The sequence below is a fragment of the Neocloeon triangulifer genome, unplaced genomic scaffold (genome assembly GCF_031216515.1).
Source record: "Neocloeon triangulifer isolate White Clay Creek 2 clone unplaced genomic scaffold, ASM3121651v1 ptg000005l, whole genome shotgun sequence".
NCBI classification, from domain to species: domain Eukaryota; kingdom Metazoa; phylum Arthropoda; class Insecta; order Ephemeroptera; family Baetidae; genus Neocloeon; species Neocloeon triangulifer.
In genome coordinates, this window is record NW_026775548.1 from 628,839 (window position 1) to 653,437 (window position 24,599).

The following is a 24,599-nucleotide window of genomic DNA, read 5'->3' on the forward strand; positions in this document are numbered from 1 at the left end:
TATTGGAACACTTTTTTATTTTATTATAAAGTAAATTGATTATTTTCTCTCTCTTAAAAGTCCTTTTTTGATATGTAGATGCCAAAATATTAATTGACAAACTGATATCCCGGACACCATACAAATTCAACATCTCGGATTTCCACTCAAGTCTGCCGTCGGTGGCGACCAAATACCCTGGAGGATTTTTGAAAAGTCCCGAAGTCAACTGCTCGGACACTGAACTGTTGATTCTCGTGTTATCGGCGCCGCAGAATTACGAACGACGAAGGGCGATCAGAGAAAACTGGGCCAAAGATTTGAACAACCGGACCTCGTTGTTTTTCGTGCTCGGTGGCGTCGGACTGAAGGATCGCGATCTCTTGAAATTGGAGGCCGAGCGTGATCTGATTTTGGCAAACTTCACCGATTCGTACCGAAATCTGACTTTGAAAAGTGTTGCCCTGCTGGACTGGGCGGACCAGAACTGTGACTGCGACTTTTTGCTCAAGTGCGACGACGACATGTACATAAATTATCCGAAATTGCGGCACAAGTTATTCGAGGAAAACGAGACTTTCGGCGAAAAAACCGTGATCGGGCGTTTTGCCTCTAATTGGAAACCAGTGAGGGACGAAAAATCAAAGTATTATCTTTCGCGAGAGGAATTTCCGCCCAAAATTTTGCCAGATTTCACTTCTGGTCCGGCCTACGTCCTGAAGGGCAGCTTCGTGGAGCCACTGCTGGCCGCCGTTCTGGCCGAACACTGGCTCAGCTTGGAAGACGTTCTGATCACAGGGATCGTGGCCAATTACCGGTTAGGCGCCACCCTCCTCGGCTGGCCGACGTTCAACAACGAGCGAATGTCAATGACGGCCTGCCACGCACAACAATTCATTTCAATACACGACGTCAGGCCCAAAGAACAAAGCTTGCTTTACGCGCGCAGCAAACAAACAATCAAAGGTCCTTGTAAAAAAGTTCCATAAAAATACAGAAATTTTGGCCAAGTCTTTCTTTCATTTGGAAAACCAATGCTTCAGCAAAAACAAATACTGACAAGGCGCTCATAGTTATTTCGCGGTTACATGCTTGTGTAATTGCAGCGTTTAATAGTAAGTTATAAAAATTAAAATTTGGTGCGCAATGATTTATAAAATACTTCAAGAAATAAATGGGAATTGCTAAAAAATGTATTAATATTTTTCGGGGAAAATATGTGAGCTAAAAATGTTGTCGAACTATGAAAAGCAAATTATTGGCTAATTGTTGAAGAATCAGGTGGCCTGGTGTATGTAGCCTCCCTGTTGGTATGCAGACTGCTGGTATCCTGCCGTTGTATTTTGCGCTGCCAGGGTTCCGAAAGGTGGCAACTGTTGGTATATACGGCTGGTCCAGGGGGACCTTCGTAGCCTCCTGCGCTGTTCATCTGGTGCTGATTGAAGCTCGGCTGGGCGAAGCTTGTCTGAGCAAAATTGTTAAAGGGTTGCTTGGATGGCGCAATTTTTTGGCCCATTTGTGGATGGTTCCAGGCTGGCGGCCCCTCGTCTTGCAGAGGTTGTCCAAAGCCGATCCCTTGGTTCGCTCCAGGCGGACTGTTGGTCCAAAGCAGCAGCATAGGCCGGTGGCCCGTGAAGAGCATCGGTGCCGGGCGACGTCTCAAATTCACGCGTCAGCTTGATCGACAAATCAGTTGGAGCTTCGGCCTCTTCTAAGTCGTCGTCGTCCGAAAAACTAAACTGAAAATGGAAATATTAATAATACTGGAATGTAATAAATTGGTTAATTGTGTGATTTGACTTAAGATGTATGTTGTAAGGGCTTAGGGCCCGGGGATGCGGGCATAGCCCTTAGTAATATTAAAACGAGATGTTTAATTCTTACCTTGCGGCTTTATTGTCCGGTGGTGCGGCCAGATTCCGTCTGACCATCCGGAAACGAACATTACAAAGCATCAGCTCGTGTTTATTGCTGACGCGTATAAACAATACTACAGATTACAAAAACGGGTCACCAAGATTTAAAGTAGTCACAAAATGCTGTCAGGGTCAAAGAGACCCTGACAATGTTTATTAGTCCGCGAAGTTATGGAAACAAAGAAATGAATTATGAAGGCATTTTATAATTCTGAGAGGGAAGGAAAAAAAGCAGAGTCTCAACTGTGGCAGTCGGAACACTTTCACCATGCTAAGGTGTTGCAATTAATTAGCGCATGCGTATCAATTGGCGTGGGAGTGAATTAATTAATTAATAGGTGCGCGAACCCTGACAGTGTATTTGGGGTCCAGAGAAACCAACGACTTAAAAACTGAAGTAGATTCGTATTTTTGTCGTAATATTTTGGTTCTCTAAAGGACCCATTATCAATATTTTTATCCCGTTCCAATTAAAAAAAACTTTTATTCTAAAACCTTTTGCTAAGATAATAAAACTCTGACTGTTTTTTCGCCCTATCAAATTAAACTATCGTTTATACCTGCTGATTATTGTTACATTTGTATAAAAGCTGCCAAAAAGGTTTTATAAATTGAAGAGATCTGAAAAGATTTGAAAGGCTTTGTTGTTAGCGTTGTTTGACAAGTCGAGAAAGAAAGAGATTTTAATTGTATTGAAAAAGCAGTTGGTCATTAATGAATGAAACTGCCGCGATCTTGCAAGTTAAAATATGCTGCTACTTCATTACCAAAATCATCTTTGGCATGTAGTTCTGTTTTTTAATATCATTATTGTTTTTTAAGATGTTATTTTGTTAAACATTTGTCAGGGTTTGGCCCTGACTGTGTTTTACCACTGGGGATATACGCAAATAACAAATGACAGGCGTAATGGTTAATGGCCGTAGCCCTCGTTATTATTAAGTCTAAACATTTCACAATACCTTGCGAAAGGTCACTCTGAATAGACGGCCGTCCACCTGGCTTGGTCCGTCGGAGACGAGTGATTCCGCAACCACTCGTTCCATGCTAAATGCTCATTATTGTTTACGCGTGCGCGCCCGGTGTGTGGGAGTGATTACAAGTTAAACTTAATGGGGCGCACACTTAACTATAAATCCTGACACATTAGTGAGTGTGCAAAAATAAAAATATGTAATTTGAAAAAAAAATCGATTTTAATTTTAATGTCATTAAAATCAGTGAAAGAGAGTAACCGTGAAATGAGGGGTGTCCCAAAAGTATCACTTATTTTGATATCCTACGGGGATATCAAAGTCATGGGCATTATCATATTGTACGGATATCCCCAGGACATACTATCCGGATATCAAAGTGTCTCGCAAGGATGACATTTTGATATAAAATTGATATCAAATTTCTCGCAGGGAAGGTGAAAGTTTAGAGTGATTAAGTGATTTGCGCTGAATGCTGTTGAGAGATGTAGAATTACGGGCTGTTCGCAAACAACTCTCGTATTTATGCGCCGATTTCGACTCTAGGAACTCAATGAGAGTGTCAGGGTTAAGCCCATTAACCACTCATTCAAATCCTGACATCTCCCCCTCTCAAATTTAGGACAAAAACAAAAACAAATAAAAAATTTAAAGTAATTTTCAGCACTTGTTAAAATTGAAAAATGTTGCCTTGCTCGAATAAATAAGTTATTTAATACTTGTAAATGAATATTTTCCTCTTACTGAATTATGATTAAGGAGTTGATTTTATGCATTTAATTGTTATTATGAATCTACGAATCGCCGTAATGGAATTTTCCGCAATGTTATGAATTTAGGATTATTTGTTCGAAAGATCTTAATTGTTTTAACCGATCAATTGGGGTGAGGTACCCACCCCCTCCCCCCGGCTTATTTGGGGAATGGAAAATTTTAGTGTTATTTTGTCTGGAACTAAATGTGTAAATAGTGTTGTAGAAGAAAGTTTTTTCTTTTTATAAAAAAAAAGTTTTTGATATTCGGCCGAACTGGCGGACCCTCGTAATTGTGCCAAGGGGAGCCAAGTCGTGGGCGGTGGTCAGCCGCGCTCGTTTACGAGCCCTTGCACAAAGCGAGAGGACCTCAGTCCAAAACGAACATATGGATCGAAATGGGTTTGGGGTGTGTTTGCCGGGATGGAAAAAGGGGTTGGAGCCCGCACCAAAACCGAAACATATAAGTAGCGGAAATTAATGAAATTCGAGAGAATGGGGAATACGAAAAATTTCCATTGACGTTAAGTAAGAGGTGCGCGACAGGGTGTCCAGCCCTGAGGACAAATTAATTTAAAAAAAAAATTAAAGAAACAAATAAATAAAATATAAGGAATGTTGACCATGTAAGATAATATGCAAGATGAAAAACAAAATAACAAAGAGCGAACAAAAATAAGGACGGTCAACAAGGAAAAGAAAAAAAAATTAGGGACTTCGAGCAACATCTGAATTCTGGAGAGTGAGAGAATGTCAGGGTAATAAAAGAGACTAAAATGACCAAAATCACAAAAGAAATATGAGCACCGAACTAAAGTTAAAATATATAGAGTGAAAATTAACAGAAAAAACAAAAGGGAACGACCTGTGCGTCTCGCAGAAGGGTTCTGATGTGCGCTCGAAAATGTGCCGACAAGAAAAGGCTTTGTCCTGCCGCCGCGAAGTTGATGTACGAGTCCAGCCGCTCGCCCGTCCGGTAGCAGCGGGAGTGGATGCCGCAGAGCCTGCGGTTCTCGTTCACGAAATCCCAGAAGCACTCAACCTTGGTCCCTGTCCGGGACACAGGTTGGTCTGTAAACCTCCTGTTATTGTATAGCTTTGGGGTCCGGAGACACCAACGACTCAAATATTAGAGTAGATTCGTATTTGCGTCGTAATTTATTCGGTTCTCTATAAAGGACCCGTTATTATAATTAATTTTTACTCGACGCTCTCTTGATGATAGGCAACTTGCTGAGCATAAGTGTCGTGCGGGTTAGCATAATTCATCGAAATACGTGTGAAACAAAACAAAAAACACCATTCTAAAATATTTAAGCTACATAATGAAAAACCTATTTATAATCATTATAAAAGCGAGGAAAAGAGACGGAAATCGTTATCAGTTATACCAAGAATTTATTCCTGGGCAGCAGCAGGATTTTTTAACTCGAGTAACATATTGATTCGCAAAAGAGCAACTTTCTTGTCTGGCAGTTCCTACACTACTCAATTAAAGAGTAAAAGGAAAATATGTGGGCGTGGTTTTGGCCCCACTTATTGATTTTAATTTTGCGTGTGTTTCTCCATCTTGATAGGAATCGATCAATGCCAAATCGCAGCACCAATTGAAAACCGATCAGAGCCAATATAGAATTAGCCCCGCAAAAAAGGGCTCATTTCTTCTCGAAGCAGCGCTCGGTGCGTTGCACTTTTCTTCTCCTGGTTAATTACGCGCGCGAGTGATTATGTAAGTTAATGGTGCGCGCAATTGCAATTCCTGACATCTCCCCCTCTCAAATTTGAGTAAATGAAAAAAATTATTTGTACTCAATTGATTCAACGCCACAGGCGTGAAAATATAAAGCTATTATGGGGTCCAGAGAAATCAACGACTTAAATACTGAAGTAGATTCGTATTTTTGGCGTAATCTTTGATTCTCCAAACGACCCATTATCAATATTATTTTAATGCCTTCAGGACTTTCCTAATAAAATTTCTGCCGATTCTGTGGCAGAGGAAAAACAGAGGCGCGTGGAAAATCTATTTTTGCTGGAAGGAGATTCGAATGTGCGGAATGAGGAGTTTTTCTTCTTCCTGTCACTTAATTCCCCTTTGTCAGGGTTAAGCCCTGACGGTGCTTTGCCACTGGGGATTACAATAATAAACAACAGGCGTCATAGTAAATGGCCGTAGCCCTCGTTATTATTAAGTCTAAACATTTCACAATACCTTGCGATAGGTCACTCTGAATAGACGGCCGTCCACCTGGCTTGGTCCGTCGGAGACGAGTGATTCCGGAACCACTCGCTCCATGCTAAATGCTCATTTAATTATTACGCGTGCGCGCCCGGTGCGTGGGAGTGATTACCATTTAACTTATTGGGGCGCACACTTAATTATAAATCCTGACATCTCCCCCTCTCGAATTTAAGTTAATGAAAAAAATTAAAAATTGACGTTTGGGACTTTTGATGGACATCAAGAAAATGTGAAAGAGTTTGGCTGCTCGGTACGATCTCCGAAATATTATAAAAGTTAAGCCTCTTGCTGAATGGCCGTGAATTTAATTTAGCATAGAAAGAGTTGTTAAATTTAAAACCTAAACCGGATATTGCTGAAATTCCCTCGGGGTTATTAAAGTGCGAATAAACATCGTTTCTAATTAAAAGAGGAGAATGTAAAAGTTAAGAATTGGGGTGAGATGTTCACCCCCTCCCCCCGGCTAAATTGGGGTGAAGTTAAAAATTGAGTGTCAATGTCAACCGCGCGCTTAATGTAGTCCTCAATACGTTGAAGTAAGTCGGTGATGGCCTCCCTCAGGGTCCGGTACAACGGAGTGGCCATCACCATGTTGGCTGGGACGCTGATGGCGATGATGAAAGCGTTCGCACAGCGACGGGTCAACTGGTCAATGACCGTGAGGTGGGCCGTCTGTGTCTCGAAGAAAGCCTGGGCCACTGCAATCGGTGGCGTCGTGAGACACAGAAGGTCGCTGTCGGCAGTGCCGCCGACCTCTTGGAGGGTCGCCCACAAACCGCGACCTAAGGTGGGCTCACGGAGGTTCACGTCGGCGTCCAAAAATTCCGACACGAAGCGTATGTATCGCCGTCCGCAGGCAGCGAGATCATGTTCCTGGACCAGTGCATGTGGAGGCGGCGAGGCGTTTGGGACAATGCCATGACCTAAAGGGCTAAAAAAAGTTAAAAACAGGCGCGACCCGAAAATGTAGAATTGGCGGGGCCACAGAACCGAACGGCTCGAGGTGGTGGTGGGTGAGCTCATTCACCCGGCGCGGGCCAAAAAAATGAACGGCCGTGGGAGGGCCGCGGGCCCAGGCCAGAAGGGCCACGGCGCCCCGCAAGAGTGCTTGATGAGTATAGAAATTGGAGAACTGCGCCCCGCGAAAAACCGGAGCGAGGGTGAGAGGGTGAATGTTTTGTGCTCAGGGAGGAATAAATGGCGTCAAGGAGGAAAACGCTGCGTGTTGGCGACCCCGCCGGAGGAGAAGGTTGGAACCGACTGCGGGATGCTGGCAGGAGAGCGGTCCTTGAACATTGCTTGATATGTTTGTTTATTACAGGAAAATGATCAAACAGTTGCCCAATCCTAGTGGTGCCATCCGAGTTGAAAATGGGTTTCAGGAGGTGGATCTCCGGGGGTAGTGGGGCCGAAATTCCCTTGATCATGTGACGGAAATAAATTCAGGGCCGAGGGTCTGGGGTCCATTCCGGAAGGCCGCAATTATATTTTGAGGTCCCCCGAGACACAGGAAAAAGTCCTTCCTCTCGGGTCGCGAATGTGGCCGTGCGCGCCAGTTCAGCTTGTACCTGCAGGGCATCTCAGTCAGATCTATATTAAAAAGAGAACAAAAATTTATAAAAATTGTAAAAGACAGGCAAAAAAAAAAAAAAAAACACGTTTGCACTGATTTCTTCAGTCGCTCCAGCGCTGACTGGCTGCCATTTGATGAAGAAAAGTTTTTGGCTGAACTCGAAATTGCCGCATTTTTCTCTGAACTTGTAAATATTAAAAATGCCCAAAAAAGTGACGAAAAGATTGTAAATATTAGTTTAGCACTGGAAAGAAATGACACAAGCCGCTAATTTAAACAATTTATATTGCAAGATGGGCTCTTCTGCAAAAGAGGCACGAGTCCGCGCAGCTGCCTGTTTCTATCTCTTATTCCCGACTCCCTGAAGCTTATGCAAATGTTCCACGAGGACGTGCTCTGCGGAGCAAAGTAAAACATAAAAATTAGATTATTCTGGTTTCATATGATTCAAGATATTAAACGATTCGTTCACTCATGCCCGATCGCGGGGTGAGAAAGAGACAATATAGGCAACCTGGGGAGCATGAAAGGCGTACAGGCTTGTGTATTAAATCATTTTCTGCTGATTATTGTTACATTTGCACAAAATCTGTCGGAAATTGTATAAAATCGAGAGATTTCAAAAGATTTGAAAGACTTTGTTGTCAGCGTTGTTTGACAAATCGAGAAAAATATAGAAGTTGCATGTGGATTGCAAAAGCAGTTTGTCATGAATGGAGGAAACTGCCGCGATCTTGCAAGTTAAAATATGTTGCTTACTTTATTACGTAAGGTGTGAGAGTATTTGAGTGATTTGCGCCGAATTCTCAGGCGAAATGAAGAATTACTGGCTGTTCGCAAATTACTCGTAACAACAGGAGTTAAGGTTTGAATGGCCATAGCCCTCGGTATCATTAATGCTGCATTTGTAGTCCTACTCGTTGCTTTAGCACTCAACATCGATCCCTGTCCGGGACAAAGGTTGGTCTGTAAACCTCCTGTTATTGTATAGCTTTGGGGTCCAGAGACACCAACGACTCAAATATTAGAGTAGATTCGTATTTGCGTCGTAATTTATTTGGTTCTCTATAAATGACCCGATATTATAATAATTAATTTTTACTCGACACTCTCTGGATGATAGGCAACTTGCTGAGCACAAGTGTCGTGCGGGTTAGCATAATTCGACGAAATGCGCATCAAAAATGATCACCTGCACGTGTTAATAAATTGGTTGATATTTTCTTTTTCAAATTTTTGTACTATTTTTAATTTCATAGGGGGGGGGGGGGGACGTTAAGAAAATCCTTTAGGCAACTCAACGTGAAATATTCAATCTATAACTGTGCGAAAAATGGTACAGAAAGGAAGAAGGTTAAATAGTTAAGAAATTATATTTTTGCATTAAGGAGATGTCAAATTTTAATACACTTCAAAAACATCTTTCTTAACTCTCAATTATCCTCTGTGCAAGAAAACTTCTGAAACTGAAATAACTGAAAATAGAGAACATTTAGTTCAAATAACATCATAAATCGAAAATACATCTTCAACTGTGTCTGCAAGAAAAATAAATTAATACTACATAATTTGAATTTTTATTTTTTACTCAACATATTTGCGTTGTTTCAAAACTAATTTTTCCTGGCGAGCAAATATTCAATTGATAATTCTTGGGCATCTCAGTTTATTTTGAATAATTTGAGCCTCGCGTTTGACGCTCATTTGAAGATCAATTCTGTGCAAGCAAAAGCGCAAACGGACTCGCCTTTTTCTGAAACCAAGCCACGCGGCTACACAAACACGACTCATGTATCGTTGCTCCTCGCGTGTCATCCGACACCCTGTCTCTCTCCCAGCTTCGGCCACGAATGGTGCAGCAAGCACCATCGGTAGCCGCTCGAGGAAGTGCCGAGTTTTCCCCGACAACCTGCTCGGATTTTCGGCCTCTTCGTAAATCATCTAAAAATTAGAATAATGATTCAAGTCGGTCACCGCTCTAAGCCGAAAAGGTTGCATTTTCTAAATTAAGCAAGTGCCGTGTCGTTGTCCCATTTGATGCAGTTTTAATTTTACGCGAATGAACTGATGTAATCACGATATTTTCTAGAACTGATTTTGCCTAAAATGCACTCTCCTGTAAGTTCGTCCGAGAGTGACATCAAAACCCGTGACGATTTCGAATTACTCTTTTCTTGCTTTTCGATAATTTCAATAATTTGTGTCGATCTGTATAATCCTAGATTATTAATTCATTCAAAAGTCAATAAAATAATTTATAATATTTACTCGTCTCTTTCCCTCCTAATGTTAATTTTAACTGTAACAATAGTCAGGGACGAGTCAATAATGAATGAAGATTACTACAGCAGGTCTGCTGGTAATCGAATGTATTTATTGGTAAATCGAGCCTCTATTTATACAAAGAATTCTCAAGCCGGTGGTCGCGGCTCTGCCGTTGGATCCGATGAGCGCGGTGCAGTCGTCAGACCCGTGGGTGCCCCACTGGTCGCTCGACTCGCTCTGCCGTCGCCGCGCTCGGCCGTCGCCTGTGTTGTAGCGGCCGCAGGCAAACGTGGTGTTGGCGGCCTTATGGTGACATAACTAATTTCCTTTAATTAGGTGCATTTTCTTTTTAATTTTAACTTCTTTAGTTTCTTAAGTTAAACTACAATCATAATAATTCTGTTACTTTAATTTTATTGTCTAAAAGAAATAAATCATTTTAATAATAAAAGCAAGTAGTTGGTGGACACAAAATAATTTGACCATATATTTTTGCAAATTATGTTCATCAATTTAAATGATGATTCAATAATGTCGTTTAAATGCTAATGAATTATTTTATTTTGTCACTTATGGTTAAATTTAGTTGTAAAGATCTTTCAACTTTGTTATTTTATTACTGTTGTTGTATTCCAATGTGTGAGTGTTTTGCATTTTCCAGGAATAGAGAATTTTCAAATTTAGCTGAGACATTTAAAAAGTGATGTAGTTTCATTTCTTTAAAACACATAATATTTTGAAAACTGATACTTATTTGAATGTTTCATCGCGCAAAATGAAAAAAAAAACATCTAGCTCTTCTAGAATTGTAGGCTGGATCAAAATTCCTGACGGCCTGAGATTTTTTGTTTTAATTCTTTGAAGAATAAGCAAGTAGCAGTTTTATAATAATTTTTTTCAAGCAATAAAACAAAAACAATTAAAACAATATAAATATGTAGCTCTGATTATCACAACTGCGCAAGGCAATCAAAATTGTTAATTTTTAAATTCAAGCTTTAATATTCAATTTTTAATCAATTTATTGAAGAATTCCAGATGAAGCCCTGCTCATTGCTTTCCATTATGGCAAGGTAAGCTGAGAGATGATCGAGTAGGGCAAACGCAATGAGAAGCAGCTTCCTTCATCTGTCGCCAATTCCTCTGCACGTAAGTTCCGTACATTGTCAAAATATAATTAAAGCCTCTAATTTTTACCATTTAAATTTTGAATTTAAGACTGAATTGAAAATTAAAAGTCGAACTCATAGTTGAAAATTATTTCTTTCTTCATTGAACTTTTCTTGTTATTAACATATGCAGAAAAAAAATATTTGTTCATCTCGTCCTGAATAAAGTTTTAATTTTACTGTGTCGCGCATATGATAATTTAAGCCGATGAAAAGATTTTGATGTCTAGATCAGCCTAGATAACATAATTTCATTTTCATTTATATTATTGTAATTGCTTTTCATATTTCAAGAAAATGTGTAAAAATTTTTTATCTTGGAGAGTCATTATACTTTTTTTAAACGACGTGGAAATTATAATGAGTGTGATCGACATTTTGAATCTAGCTTTTTCTGTTTTATTTAGGCTTCTTCCTTTTTTTATTGATTTTTCATAAATTAAAATCTTGATCAATCCAATTAATCAATTTTTGACTTTTTCTTTTCCATTTTTTTTTCTTTAATTTGCATAAAATAGTTATAATCCGCCACAACATTTCGGCTTTTTTGTATTTTGAGAATTGCTTAATAATTTTCTCTTTTCTTTTTTACAATGGTCTTTCGTAATTCCATTATTTTTTAACAAATCATCCCCTCTGCTGAGAAATGGCAACGCTGCTGAGTCTGCAGACGAAATGCGAATGTGTGTCTCTGGCTTCCAATTCTTCTCTCCTGCGCTGAATTCCTGGCAAGTGATTTCGTGAAACCGTGCCCACGTGGTATTGTACAGACTTGTTTGCTTTTGTCGGGCGTCGCTGAATGAGATGAAAAACAGGAGTTGCAATTCCAAGGACGAGCTGAAAACAAAGAGGAGCAGAAAACGGGAGGAAAAAACAGAAAAGTGCAGCGAACGAACAGGCGGCGGCGGCAGCAGAGCGACTTGAGCCTTCGAGACGAGCGGATCGACGTCGAAAGTCGAAAAGTGTTCGAAAAGGATTTCGAACGGAAAACGAAAACTGCGAGGGACGCAAAATTATACCTCGAGTTTTAAAAGCAAAAGGTCTGTACGTGTTTCATTTAAACGCAATAATTAACTATGAGATTTAAACACGGATTGAATTCTTTAATGTTTCATTCATAATAATTTGATAACATAAGAAGTGTTGGATTGAGTTTTTGGTAAATTCCCAAAAGTTGTGGATAAAAGCGTGACCTTTTCTACTTGTTGGTCACAATTTCAGTCATTAACGTTTTACTTTGGCAGGATTTGTGTGTTTCACTTTCGAGATGAGCAACAACTTCAACATTGACCATGACTCGAAGGCGTACGCCTTCGACTTCAACCTGCCGGACGCGGTGCAGATGTCCATGTTCCAGTGCAGCATCCGAGCGCCAAACAACCAGAGCTTCTACAAGGACATGCTCAATCAGTGGCGCGTCGCCAACTGCAGGTTTACAAAATTCAAGAATAATTTAACAATCTGGCCGAAATTCTACATAAAATCCTTTTATTGTTTGCAGGATGCTGGTGCAGCAGAACGAGCACTTCATGGCCGCGCCCATCTTCAGCCCTCCGAGTGGCCTGAACGCATTCGTCGTGTGTTCCAAAAGCTATGCCCACTGCGGACAATTGCAAGCCGCCCTCAGCTTCCATGGTTTCCGCTTGGTATGAATTTTAAAAGCTTTAAAATTCATTTTTTTTTTTTATCGAAAAATTATTGATTTTTTTGATACAGGAGCGTCCGGTTGATCACTTCGATGAGACAACGATGAAAATGGTGCTCGAGTTCACCATGCTGGCGCGACTGTCCCCTCTGTGGACCCAAGTCGATGGCAACCTTCTCGCTTTTGGCTCCGACTTTGTCACTTACGCCTGCGCCATTCCCGCAGTTCACTTCACACTCACCATCATTGGTATATTTACTTAATTTTAATTAAAAGTATTACATTTGAACTGCCTCAGGACGAACGGCCCGTCTGGTGGTGCGTCCCAAAAAGGTCAAACTGCAGCACTTGCAGTATCCAGACCTCGAGATCAACCCACCTCAGCTGGGCATGGACTTCATCAACCAGAAGATTGGCATGGTTCTGGGCAACAACATTGACCTGCAGTGGGTCAACACGATGCCCAGGTTTGTTGACCACAATAAACATTTTGACAAAATTTGAAAATTCAGTTCTCAAATAATTTATTATTTGAAAATGAAAAAAAAAATAACAATTCCTGCATTGAAAGAAATCATAACCAAATTATGACAATTAAACCTTTTTTAATACAAAAGCCCTGCTTCTATAGAAATTAATTATGCATTTGTTTTTTGTATACTTCTTTTTATCTCCTCAAATTGAATGCTCAAAGTCTAATTTCAATTATTATTTTCAGCATGAAGCCAGCGAAGATTGTCAAAATCACTCATGCTATTCCTGACTCGAGCCCTCTGAAGACCTATCAGGACTTCTGCAAAATGTGGAATGATGTGGTAAAAAAGCTTCTATTTTAATTAGACCAAAATTTTTAAAATGTTTATATAATCAAACAGATTCACTCAATCCCTTCAAATTTTTAGTACGGAATCAACTTGCCCAAGCCTGCTGCAGACAGCACCAATTCTCCGTGTGGACCCTACGTGACCGTCAAGTACCAAAACAATTACCAATCCCAATTTGCCAATCCAACCGTAAGGACACACTCAATGTTGACTAAAATTTTCAGTTAAGTTTTAATCTCAGGAGTACACGTTTCCCGCTCTGTGCGTGAGGCCGTTCCCTGTCATCTACTATGGCAATTTCGACCACCAAATGATAGCCTCGTCCTTCCTCGGCATACTGCAGCAGCGCTTCCCGAAGGTTTGCGACGTCAACCTTGTGCCCATCCCTCTGCAGAAAATGATTTCTGCCGTCCGAGTGCCTGCGCCGATTCTTCCCAAGAAGCAGCAGCCAATCAAGGTGAGAGATTTTATTTTGGAAATCAAATTAAATGCGCATGATTTTAATCTATTTTCAAATAATTAAAAATTAAAATTAGAATGCAGGTTTTCATTTGATTTTGTCCCAGCACAACTCTACTCACGAGGAAATGGCTGAAATCCTCAACTCTCTGCGCCAAGAGCAGAAAATCACTGCTGCCCAAGCACTTGTGCCGGCACCTCCAACAATCAGCAAAATTGAGCAGCAGTCACCGTGTATGTTTAAATTATATATTAATAATTTTTTTTTTAAATCACGCGATTGAAAATAAGAAAATGCAAATCAAAGGATTTTTTTTCAAATGCATTAATCATTTCCACAGCCACCGAGCAAAATGCCGTGATTGCCGCTGCTCCGACTGGAGAAGTGACTGGCGAGTGGGTCATCGGCGGCTCCTCCGGCACCGAGTCGGACGTCGCCCAAAGCCCCAACTCGGCTCCACCCTCTGAGCCGATGGTGATGCGAATCCTGCCAAGCGCCTCTGCAGCTTTCGGCCTGCCGATCATGGTCCACATCAACACCCCTCCAGAGCAGAGATCTACACCAGACCTGACCACTGATGAGCAAATTTCCACTGATTCTTCTCCAAATAGCAGTGCGGGTTCCGACCACACCTATGCCTCCGAGGGTAAAAATGGTAATGGAATTTCTCAAAATAAATTTGTGAAATTAATTTTTTCAAAAAAAAGTAGCTCCTCCTGTTGAAAAGACGGAGGGCGGTGCTGGAATTCCTGACCAAAAGCAAGAGGTATAAAATTCTAATTCACTGGCAAGTAAATTTAAAATTTGAATTTTCAATGTGAAATTATTTCCTCTGATTTGGCATTTATAATAAAATATATGGAATTGAAGCAAGATCTTTTGATTTATAAATGTGAGCCTAAGTTTGATGCTTTTTTTTAGCTTGTCGTCCGTCGTGATTCATTGCTGCTGCCAACATCGAGTTTCTTCGTCAGCAGCACTGTCGAGGTTGTCAACACAGTCCCCTCCGAGCTGAGGAAGCGTCTCCTTTGCTCGACTTCCACTGCCCAGCAAAAGAACAAGAGACTGCGCCTCAGTTACTTGCAGAACATGGAGAAATTTGTCCTCTGCAACCGAGTCCACACGTTCAATTGTGACGAACTGAAGCAGTGGCTGCTGATGCACAATGTGCCCTTCAACTGGAAGTGCAAGAAGCAGCAACTTATTGATCTCGTCCACGAGTACTTCAAAAATAAGCCAGCCGTTGTGGTGCAAATCGATGCTTGAATCGCACTCTTGAGGTTAATTGCCAAAGTTGATCAATTGATTTAATTTGTCATTCAAAATCCTCAGGTACATTATTTATTTTTAATTTATTCTTTGTATATATCATAAGGCCTGTAAAAAACATTCCATATCCTCAAATGACCATTTGTCAAATTAGAAATATCTATTAGTGTGGATTTAACACAAAGAAGTGCCTTATATTGCATTTTGCCAGTCTTCAGTATTGGCCTGGGTATGTATTAAATATATAAAAATTAATTTATTAACAAAAGCTGGTAAGAAAGGAGGAAAGTCATTGAAGACTTTGTATAATTGAGATAAGAATATAAAAAACGAAATTGTTAATTTCCAGCAAATTTGTGTCACCAAAAGTGGAGGATGAATAATTGAAACAAGTGAAAATCCCATTTTGATGGTTGCACTCCAAAACCATTTGCTAATTTGGAAAAAATCTTGATAAGTTCTGTAGCCTAAAATGAATAAAAACAAAACATGACTGAAATGTGAATTTATTGTTCATTAAAAGTATTGAAGAATTTGTAAGCTATATATTGATTTAAAATGGATTTCTTTAAATTCTTTGGAAAAAAACGCATCAAATATAGACATTTAGAGTTCCCGCAAAAAGTGGAGCTGCTGACGTCACGTGTCAGGGCCTCCGAGTGACGTCACCGGTGCTCGCTCAAAGGACGACTGCGCTGGCGGTGCTCACGCGCACAAACCACTGCTGCTGAACCGCCTGACTTACTTACCAACTTGTTTTGAAGAAACAGATGTCGGTGTCGGGTCGCTGAAAATTTTGATGGACGAAGAAAAAATGCTGGAGAAATTGCACCCAGGATCGTCCCACGGCCCAGCACCAGACGAGCAGGAACTAGAGGAGTTCACTTCCTCCGACGATGAAGATCCCGAAGAGGAGGACGAAGAAGAAATGACGGAGGAAGAACAGGGTGAAGATAAATTGCAATTTTTATTTTGAAATATAATCACATATGTGGCGACGCGGAAAAAATTTTATCATTTATTTATACGTATGCAAAATTTCCAGAATATGTGAACAACCTAAATAACCAGCTCGACCAGATCTCGGGCTTAATGGATGACATTGAACAAAAGAATGACGGTCTACAGGTAAATAAATAATATTTTGTTTTTCAATTGAGCCATTATTTTACTTTTTTACCTAAGGCCAAATTGCGCCAACTCTTGGACCTCATGACTAGAGAGGAGAGATTGGAGGCTTCAACAGAGCAGATGAATTTAGAGGACGAGGAAGATTGCAAAGATATGGAAAAATCGTAATTGTTCTTCAAAGAAGTCATTTTTCTGATACTTATTCCGCGTGTTGTGATCAATAAAATTATTTATACATTCCATGTAAATATGAAATTATAATGTGTTGTAATTGTAATAAAATGCAGAGCATTAATTGAAATAAGAGCGATTTATTTTCAGTGTCCATCGAAAGTGGAAGTAATTTTACAATAACATAATGAAGACTAATTAACGGATTACAAACAAAGCCCACTAGATTTTCCAGAATAATTCTGATTCTTTCAGGACCATTCTCAAATTAACTGTAACAAATATGTAGTACGTGAATTCAGGTCTACTTAATAAAAAAAAAAAAACAAAAACAAAAAAAACACTGCACTGCCTTAAACTAACTTCAAATCGTTTCTTGTTCAACAAACAGCTTTGGTAGATAAATATTCTCGCCGTGACAATTACAAAAGCAACGAAACCTAATTTTTGGTGAATATATTATTCATTTAAGAAGTTCAGTTTTCAATTTTCTCCTCTTCTTCTATCAGACTTGTTTGGATAAATATATGATTATGATAGCAGTGCAATTTATTTCCTCTCAAACACCATTTAAGTGCGAAACACAACTCGTGAGAAGAGGGATCTTGAGATAACATTATAATTTTTCATTGTGGAAGTTTGCAAGGGTTTGATACATTTCCACAACAATATCCCTACAATAAATAAAAGTTGAATAATATTTTCCTCGGCAATAAGTAAGACAAAAAGAAGGAAATTTATATAATTTGGGTGCTCCATCGAGTTCAACAGTGATTTTCTTCATCTTCATAACCATTTTCTTTCTAAAATTAATTATGCACATATTTCAATAATCGTTATACTAATTGTTTTTCACTCGGCCACCGGATTTGAAAATCACGGCCACAATTGAATATTTATTTACATCGAATCGCAGCTGCTGCGGAATTGCATTCTGTGTTTGGCAAAGAAAAGAATGGGACGCAGCTTTTGTTTGATCTATTCATTCTGCTTAAAATGATTGCGTTAGTGTTTGTACAGTTTTTTGTTGTTGTTTGTTTGTTGATCTTTATTAGAAGAATTCGCAGTGGCTGGTTGGTATATTAATGGAGACGCAACTGATTTGGTCTGTGTGGTCAGTCTAGGAGGAGCCTTTTTGCAGCTGCAGACCCTCAGCGTCGAGGAACTTGCGCACGCTCTTCTGGAACTCGGACGAGCACCAGTGCTGGATCTGCAGCTTTTCTTCACCTTCCAGGGCGCCGTCCAACTCGCGCCTCAGACTTTCACGCAGAAGACTCTTGGTCGACTCGAGCGACTGAAAAATGACAGTAAATCAGACAGAGTTGGACGATTTGCATGATTTTAAAAAAATCGAATAAATAATACTAATTTGAACATTTCTTTCTCAAATACATAAAAAAATATTTCATTTAGATTATTTTTAAATTTTTATTACGTTTTTTTAACTAACAAAACGAAAATTGAAGATGAAAATACAGGAATAATCAATTTAATTATTTCCTTTAAATTCAAATAAAACTTGTTTTTTGCAAATACTAAAAAAATTCCTGAGAACTTGTTTTACTCTCCTAAATGCGTTCAGCAAATTTAAAAATATAAAGTCAAATTTTGGTTTGTAAATATACGGTTATTTCAAATTTATTCTGAAATAAATCTATTCCTAGGAATCAACTTCTGCGACTCAGCAATTATTCATTTAAAAAAGTCAAGTTTTGTCCCTCTGAACATTTCCGTCTCATAAAATGGAGAAAGAAATAAAAAACGAAATTTTAAACCCATTCAATTTACTCGGCCGTCATAAAACTCGGCGAATGTGAGTTTTATTTCGCAACATAAGAGCTTTTGTGAACGCTCACGCTCAACTTGAGAACAAGAAGTTGTTGCCGGGGCGTGGGCGGGGTGGTGTGGGGGTGCACGAAGGGGTCCCCCACCGTCCCGACCGCCAAATGCACACAACTTTCGAGGTGGACACTTGGCGAGTTTGCTTCCTTCGTGCGATGCTGACCGTCGTGGCCGCGGCTGCCCTGCTCGCCGTCACCTTCGCCTCGACACCCGTGCAACTCTCGTACCCTGGCAGCGTAAGTTCCAGTAAAACGCGTTTGTTTACAAGCAAAATTATTATCTTCGGAATGTGAATTTTTTATAACGCTAAAATTTAATATAATAATTTTAGTTTTGTTAAAATACAAATGAGAGTCTGAATTTTTAAGCAAATCTCACACAAAACAAGGATATAATTAATCAATTTTTAGTTAGATCATCTGCTTTGATTTATATTTCTTCATTCAGAGTGCTTGAAAAACAAAATGAAACATAAAAACTAAAAAGATTGTGAGAAAAATATTGCCTTTCAATTAAATTTTTTAGGCAAATTCAATAATTATGAACTTTGTTTGGAGCAATTTTTTAAATTCTAATGCGGCCTATTTTGAGCAGTACATTTTTCCATAATAAACCATTTTAATTTTTAAATAATTAATTTCTCCCAATCCGTTCATATTTTCTTCACATGTCTGGGCTTGGAATTGAAATAAAATAGTACAAATTAAAACTAAATGGAACCGTTGTAGCAAAATCCAATTTTAAATTGATAAGTATTTCTTTGAAAAGAATCTAAAGAACAGAATTTCTGAAAATTAATTTTCAGCAAATTCTTTATCCCTAAATTGGGACCTGATTAAAATCGCCGCTTTTTAATTTAAATTTATTAATTCATAGCAAAGCCTTAAATATAATTTAATTTGGCATTTTAAACTTTTTTCATTCCATTTTTTTTTTTTTGTGTGATTTCTATCTCTGTAGAAATTAGTTCTGGTGAGCTCGAGCCGGCAATTAGCGAGAGATTTAAATCGCTTCGGTCGGCCTTTGAAGTCTTTGCAATAATTGGCCCGGCAACACTTTTTCAAAATAGCTTTCTTCCAGTGCCATGCGAGTGTTTCCGAGCCGAAAATAAAGTGGCAGTAAATCAGCCAATCAATCAAACTCGAGTGTGGCAGCAAATTGCGAAACGGCGCGGCTGGCGAAATTCGATTGGAAATAATGTGAACGGAGACGGAAATAGATTCAGTAAAAATAAATGCGTCCAGCATTCGAGAAAGAAAAGTGCCCTTTTGACACACTCGCACTCACTCACACACGAGCCAGCCGACCTAATTTTTGATACAAAATGTTGGTGTCAGGCCCGCAGCGAGAGGGACCTGCCCCTGTGTGCCGCCAACGCCGTCTGCAGCGTCCTGCACCGCAGGTTTTGGGGCGCGCAACCCCTGCTCGAGCGTTTCTGCAGATGCCCCGGCCGACTCGAGTGTCCCTCCGCGTGGACCATGGACCCGCTCAGGGACAATCAGAGCATGCAGCTCAACAACAGGTCGCAGCTCAAGGTTCGTTCCACAAAATACTCATCTTTTAAAATTCAAAATCGTTCATGAAAAATAATCTTTTTTTGGAAAAAGCAGCGTTTATTAATTTCCATTTATTTCTTTGTAAAAGTGGATGGAACCTTCTTAGGACAGCAAAATCCACCTCAAAATTCGAGAAGTGTCATTTTAGTGGCCAGAAAATTAAGTAAATTTGTTAGAAAAGTCGAAAACTAAAAACAAACTTGACAATTTATTTTACTTATTTTTAGAAATTTATGAGCAAATAGAATTTATTGATTTCTGCAAAGAATGCCATGATACTTTCAATTTTTGTTTTTGAACCTCCCAAATTTCATAAATGTGTTGAAATTTGTCAAATTCCAATATGGCAACTGGAGATAGGTTCGGCTTTTCTAAAACACCTGCTGAAGATTTTTTTATTTTCTTTGATGACCAAGTTTTTAGGTCACAGGCCGCATTGAAATGTGCAATCTGAGAAAGGAATCCAGGTGATTAAGAGATCCAGCATTCTTAAAAATTATTTTCAAAATTTCTTAGGAAGTCTTTTTGAAAACTGATTAAAAATAAGCATCGCACAATTAAAAATGAGGATATTATTTTCATCATTTGATAAATTTTGACTAATAAATTTCCAATAATTTTTTCAGTTCTGCAACGACGTGAAAAGTTTGGGCAAGTGCAAGAGCACCCAGGTGGCTCTGAACGTGACCACCCGAAGCACCCCGCCTGACCGGCTGACGCAGACGGCAGCGTCCGTGTCGACCGTTTCCACGGCCAACTGCTTTTGTCCGCCGTGGCCGGCGCCGCGCCACTGGAAACACGTTCGCACCAGCAAGCGGCGCTTTTTCAACGGCACGCTCGACGTCGCCGACACGTACTCGTGCGCCAAGGTAATTACACGGCTCGTTAAAAATGATGTTAAATGTCTTGGAAAATGGGCCGAACGATTTCATAATTTTTTTGTTATTTTTAGCTGCCGCGGTGCGAGGAAGGGGAGGCGTGCGGCGTCGTGAGGCAGGACTTGTTTTCCATTTACTTCAAGTGCTCGTGCCTCCGAGGACGAATCTGCTACTCAACGGCCCACGCGAGCCCCACTAACAAGTCGGAAGTTCTGTTTGAAGGCCCCGTCTACGAGGCGCACTGCCTTTGATACTTCAAAAGCAATTTTTGTAAATTACCTGTAACGATTTTGAGGCCAGTTCTTGAACCGTGGGCATCAGGTACTCCAGGTACTTGTCGTGCCACACAACCCTAGACACAAGGCCAATGCGCTCGGCCTCCATCGAGGTGATTTTTCGGCCGCTATATAACAAGTCTCCAGCCTGCAAAATATAAAAGAATGAGCCAGTTTAAAACAATTTGTTTATTCATTAATCCACCATCGATCCTGAGAGTCTGGGAAAAGTGACCGAAGCACCACCCTCCAGAGACTGGCCGAGGTCTGCGTAGGGCATGTAGAACGTGGCCTTGTCCGAGGCCAGCACAAGGTCGCACAGGGGCAGAATGGCCACCCCGAGGCCAATCGCCGCTCCATTCACAGCCGCTACGATGGGCTTGGAGAAGGACGCCATGGCCTTTGTGAACTCCCTGAAATTAATTCATTGAAAACTCTGGCTTTGAAATGGGATCAAGTACTTTATTGCTAGGGCCAGTTCTTGGGCAGCCTTTTTCCTCTTGTCTTGCGTGAGCACACTCAGCGAATGCAGATCCACCCCTTGGCAGAAGGCGGATCCGTTCGAGGACAGCAAAAGTACCCTGCACGACTCATCCTTCTTTAATTGTACAAATAAGTTCTTCAACTCCTTCAAAACCTGCAAAAGTTTTAAGAAAAAGTCACATTCAAAACTTGGATGACTCGTTCGTGACTCACGGCTGTGTTGAAGGAATTTTTCAACTTGGTTGAGCTAGGGTTCAAAATGACCTGAATGAAGTTTGGATGTCGTCGAACTGTGAGTTCTTTGCAAGGAACCACTCCAGCGTTCTGACGGAAGGTGGAGCGCTGCTTGTTTCCGTTATCGTCAGTCGAGCTCCTCTTCGAACTCAGCCCCGAAGGTTTGCCTGAATTTGAACATTTTAATAAGGAAATTTTTAAATTTATTGGGCTCGATGAAATCACCTGTGGATGAGGAAGGACCGATTTTTGGACTTTCCGGAGCCGGATCTTCTCCTATCATCAGAGCAAGCTGGGCTTCCAAAGTCCTCAAGGTCGGGTCATCCTCGGGCTTGGCCTTGGCTCGCAAGGGGGCAGTGATTTGAGTCTTTTTCACCAAGCCTTGTTGGAAATTTTTGGCCATGACGGTTTTCAAACTGCGCTTGACCGCAGCACTCATCTTTTTCCTCGGATCTGGCTTCTTTTTCAACTGGATCCTGATCTTGGACTCGACTCTCTTCGCTTGCACCTTTTTCTGTAACTGAAGAGAGCAAAAATTAATCTCATCTGAAATTTTGTTCTATCTATTTATTACTCTGATGGTTGGGAATACAGAGGACGCGGCCTTCTTGGGCTTGGCCTGACTCTTGTCAGCCTTTTTGATGAAAATCGGCGTCGCCTTGCGCTTGTTGGCAGGAGGCGCGTCTGAGTCCGAGGAGGAGGTCGAGTGTCTGCGAATGATCCTCGACTCTTCGGCCGTCGGTCTCGGCGGCGCCTCGGGCTTGGGAGCAGCTTTGGGCGCTTCAGGCGGCGGCCGCGTGGGTTCCGTCTTGCGGCGCGCCCTGGAGGAGGTGGGAGCAGAGCTCAGGCGAATCACAGCCGTCTTCACAAGACGCGCCTTGAGCGACAGGTCGGGCCGCTGCGGCCGCGACTTGCGCCGCTCCTGGCCGCTCTCGGCCTCGTAGATCATGTTGACGGCACCTTCGTCGCCCAGCAGCATGTCCAGTTCGCGGTGCATCGAGCGTCTCTTCTTTGACTCGGAACTGCACACGCTCTCCGCTTTCTCTGTGAAAAAAATATAAATATAATTTAATTTATTAAATAAAATTGCGCGTTTTTTAATAAAATTTTGGGCTGTTAAAAAGTTGGTAATTAGGTTATTTTAATCGATAAAAATAAATTCAGAATGTAATTTTGAATGATTACGACACAATAAATATAGAATAAGTAGGTCAGTGAGAAATTGAGGAGGAAATCCTCATGCAATCAAATGGGGAGACTTGAATGAGCGGTTCTGGGCGCCTCTCAAAATGGCTCCCGTGATCCTTGATTTGAGCTGAGATTCGCATTACCTGGCTCGCTTTTGAGCTCGACTTTGTCCGCGTCCCCGTTGGTGAGGGGATGCTGTAAGGCACTGGTCTGGATGGACGCCTCCTGCGTCTTGCTGGGCGGCGCCACCACCTCCTTGGTCTTGCGCCGGCTCCTCTTCAGGGTCGGCAGCTCGTTCAGCTGCTTCAGGGCGAGTTCCCTCTCCGTCTCAGGGTCGAGCTGCCGCTGAAACCGGAAGCCCTTTCTGCCTCCGGTTTTGGGGGCTGCGGAGGCGGCAGTCCCCGCCGGAGTGGTGCCGGAGGTGGCCTCGGTGGAGGCCTTCCTCTTGGGGGCGGACACGTGGGGCGACGAGGTGGTCTCCTGGTCAAGACGAAGGAGGGGAGGCGGATCAGGGTTGATCAGGGTTGGAGAAGAAAGAATCGTCCCGTCCCTGAGGAGAAGTAAAATAAATTTAATTGATATAAAATTACAAATCTTTTATTGATGGAATTACTTGGAGGCGGGACTGAGTTTGTTGGCCAGTCTTTGGGTGAGCTTCATAGCGAAGAAGACGTCTTTGACGTCGGATTGAATGGGCGCAGGATTCTTCCTGAGGGAGCGCTGCATGATTTCCTGGGCGATTTCATCGTGGCTCACAATCTGGCTGGCGAGCCCTCGCCCTCGGAAGGTCTTTTGCGGGGTGGCCGCGGCGGACGACGCCGCCACCGGCCCTCCTTCCTCAGAAGACCCTGCCTGGGGTGACTTTGGCATCTTCCTTTCTGCTACACCTAGAAATATACAAATATTGAAAAATTCACTTTGAAATTCAAGTTTTTTCACAGAAAAATCCGAAATTTGTTTTATTAAATTTACTTCTGCAAAATTTTGCGGATAAAAAAATTAAATTTTCAGTTACATAATAAAAAATTTATTCAAAAATTTAAAATGCGTTCCAAATAAATTGGTCAATACACAGTTTCTCAATTTCTCTTTTCCCTCTTTATACGTAACGTTTTCGAATGCATAAGACAATAACATCTGCCGATTGAGCCCATAACACTCGCCGCCCTCGAGCGTGCCACCCCCGGAGCCGCCCCCGCGTCGCCCTGGGACTGCCCCCGGTGCGAAAAACGACCCTGCGCGGCTGACAGGTCCCGAAATGCGGCCCCGAGAATTGCAAAACGAGGCGGGCACGCAGCGGAACGGGGCAGAGGAGAGGCCGGGGGCGGGCCGCCTCTCGGGCGCGCGCGTGGGTCCTCCGGGGGCGGCGGTCGAGCCGGTCGGCTGACCCTGGCACTCACCATCAAGCACTGCGCACCGAGAGCGCCGAACGGGCAGCGCGAGTCTCTCGATCAAGCAGAATTCGGCCCGAATTGAAACCTGTTTGGTAAGTCGGCTGTGTGGCGGGACCGTGGTGCGCACGCGCTCCGCTAGAGGGCAACTCGGACGATCGGCCAAAGGTCATCTCGCGATGCTTTCGGCAAGCTCCATTTTTGCCTCCTTTTGGCGCCAAAATCACCAATTGGATGCGGAGCAGATGCGGAGATTGAGAATTAAAATGATTTTGTTTACATTTTCTTATTACTTTTGTACACTTAGCGGCGGATTGAGTCTTGGATATTTTACACAAATTCTTGCCGTTTTTTCCAACAAAAAGTTGTTTCGAACAAACGA

At 41.5% G+C, this 24,599-nt stretch overlaps 4 protein-coding genes across 8 annotated transcripts in view; 3 read left to right on the top strand and 1 right to left on the bottom strand.

The window, feature by feature from the left end:
* Window positions 1-8,401, top strand: part of LOC132193807 (beta-1,3-galactosyltransferase 5-like) — an 8,632-nt gene extending 231 nt beyond the window's left edge. Inside the window, exon 2 of the mRNA XM_059614704.1 lies at window positions 79-8,401. Within this exon, the coding sequence (XP_059470687.1) occupies window positions 79-968 (890 nt within the window). The 3' untranslated portion in view covers window positions 969-8,401. The remainder of the gene's footprint in view (window positions 1-78) is intronic.
* A 3,010-nt stretch (window positions 8,402-11,411) lies between these two features.
* On the top strand, window positions 11,412-16,711 carry LOC132193804 (uncharacterized protein C18orf63-like). 5 transcript variants are annotated; one of them, XM_059614696.1, is made up of 15 exons: window positions 11,415-11,629; window positions 11,686-11,910; window positions 12,115-12,301; window positions 12,372-12,516; window positions 12,587-12,764; window positions 12,814-12,982; window positions 13,234-13,330; window positions 13,418-13,528; window positions 13,581-13,796; window positions 13,876-14,032; window positions 14,140-14,454; window positions 14,507-14,565; window positions 14,721-16,015; window positions 16,114-16,196; window positions 16,254-16,711. In XM_059614696.1, the coding sequence occupies exons 3-13, from the start codon at window positions 12,138-12,140 to the stop codon at window positions 15,063-15,065; spliced, it is 1,956 nt and encodes a 651-aa protein (XP_059470679.1). In that variant the 5' UTR covers window positions 11,415-11,629; window positions 11,686-11,910; window positions 12,115-12,137; the 3' UTR covers window positions 15,066-16,015; window positions 16,114-16,196; window positions 16,254-16,711. The 5 variants fall into 5 exon arrangements, with proteins under 5 accessions (XP_059470682.1, XP_059470679.1, XP_059470683.1 ...); XM_059614697.1 differs by having other exon boundaries at window positions 11,418-11,910; window positions 14,510-14,565; XM_059614698.1 differs by having other exon boundaries at window positions 11,432-11,910; window positions 13,906-14,032.
* On the bottom strand, window positions 16,477-24,355 carry LOC132193803 (uncharacterized). The gene is made up of 10 exons (XM_059614695.1): window positions 24,227-24,355; window positions 23,440-23,713; window positions 22,970-23,376; window positions 22,213-22,682; window positions 21,864-22,158; window positions 21,618-21,805; window positions 21,383-21,558; window positions 21,127-21,334; window positions 20,926-21,069; window positions 16,477-17,664 (listed from the first exon to the last, which is right to left on the bottom strand). Exons 2-10 carry the CDS (start codon window positions 23,694-23,696, stop codon window positions 17,491-17,493), a joined length of 2,319 nt encoding a protein of 772 aa, XP_059470678.1. The 5' UTR covers window positions 23,697-23,713; window positions 24,227-24,355; the 3' UTR covers window positions 16,477-17,490.
* LOC132193808 (U-scoloptoxin(11)-Sm2a-like) lies at window positions 17,979-21,095 on the top strand. Its single transcript, XM_059614705.1, has 4 exons — window positions 17,979-18,448; window positions 19,550-19,747; window positions 20,395-20,637; window positions 20,721-21,095. The coding sequence occupies exons 1-4, from the start codon at window positions 18,317-18,319 to the stop codon at window positions 20,895-20,897; spliced, it is 750 nt and encodes a 249-aa protein (XP_059470688.1). The 5' UTR covers window positions 17,979-18,316; the 3' UTR covers window positions 20,898-21,095.
* Window positions 24,356-24,599: the final 244 nt, after the last annotated feature.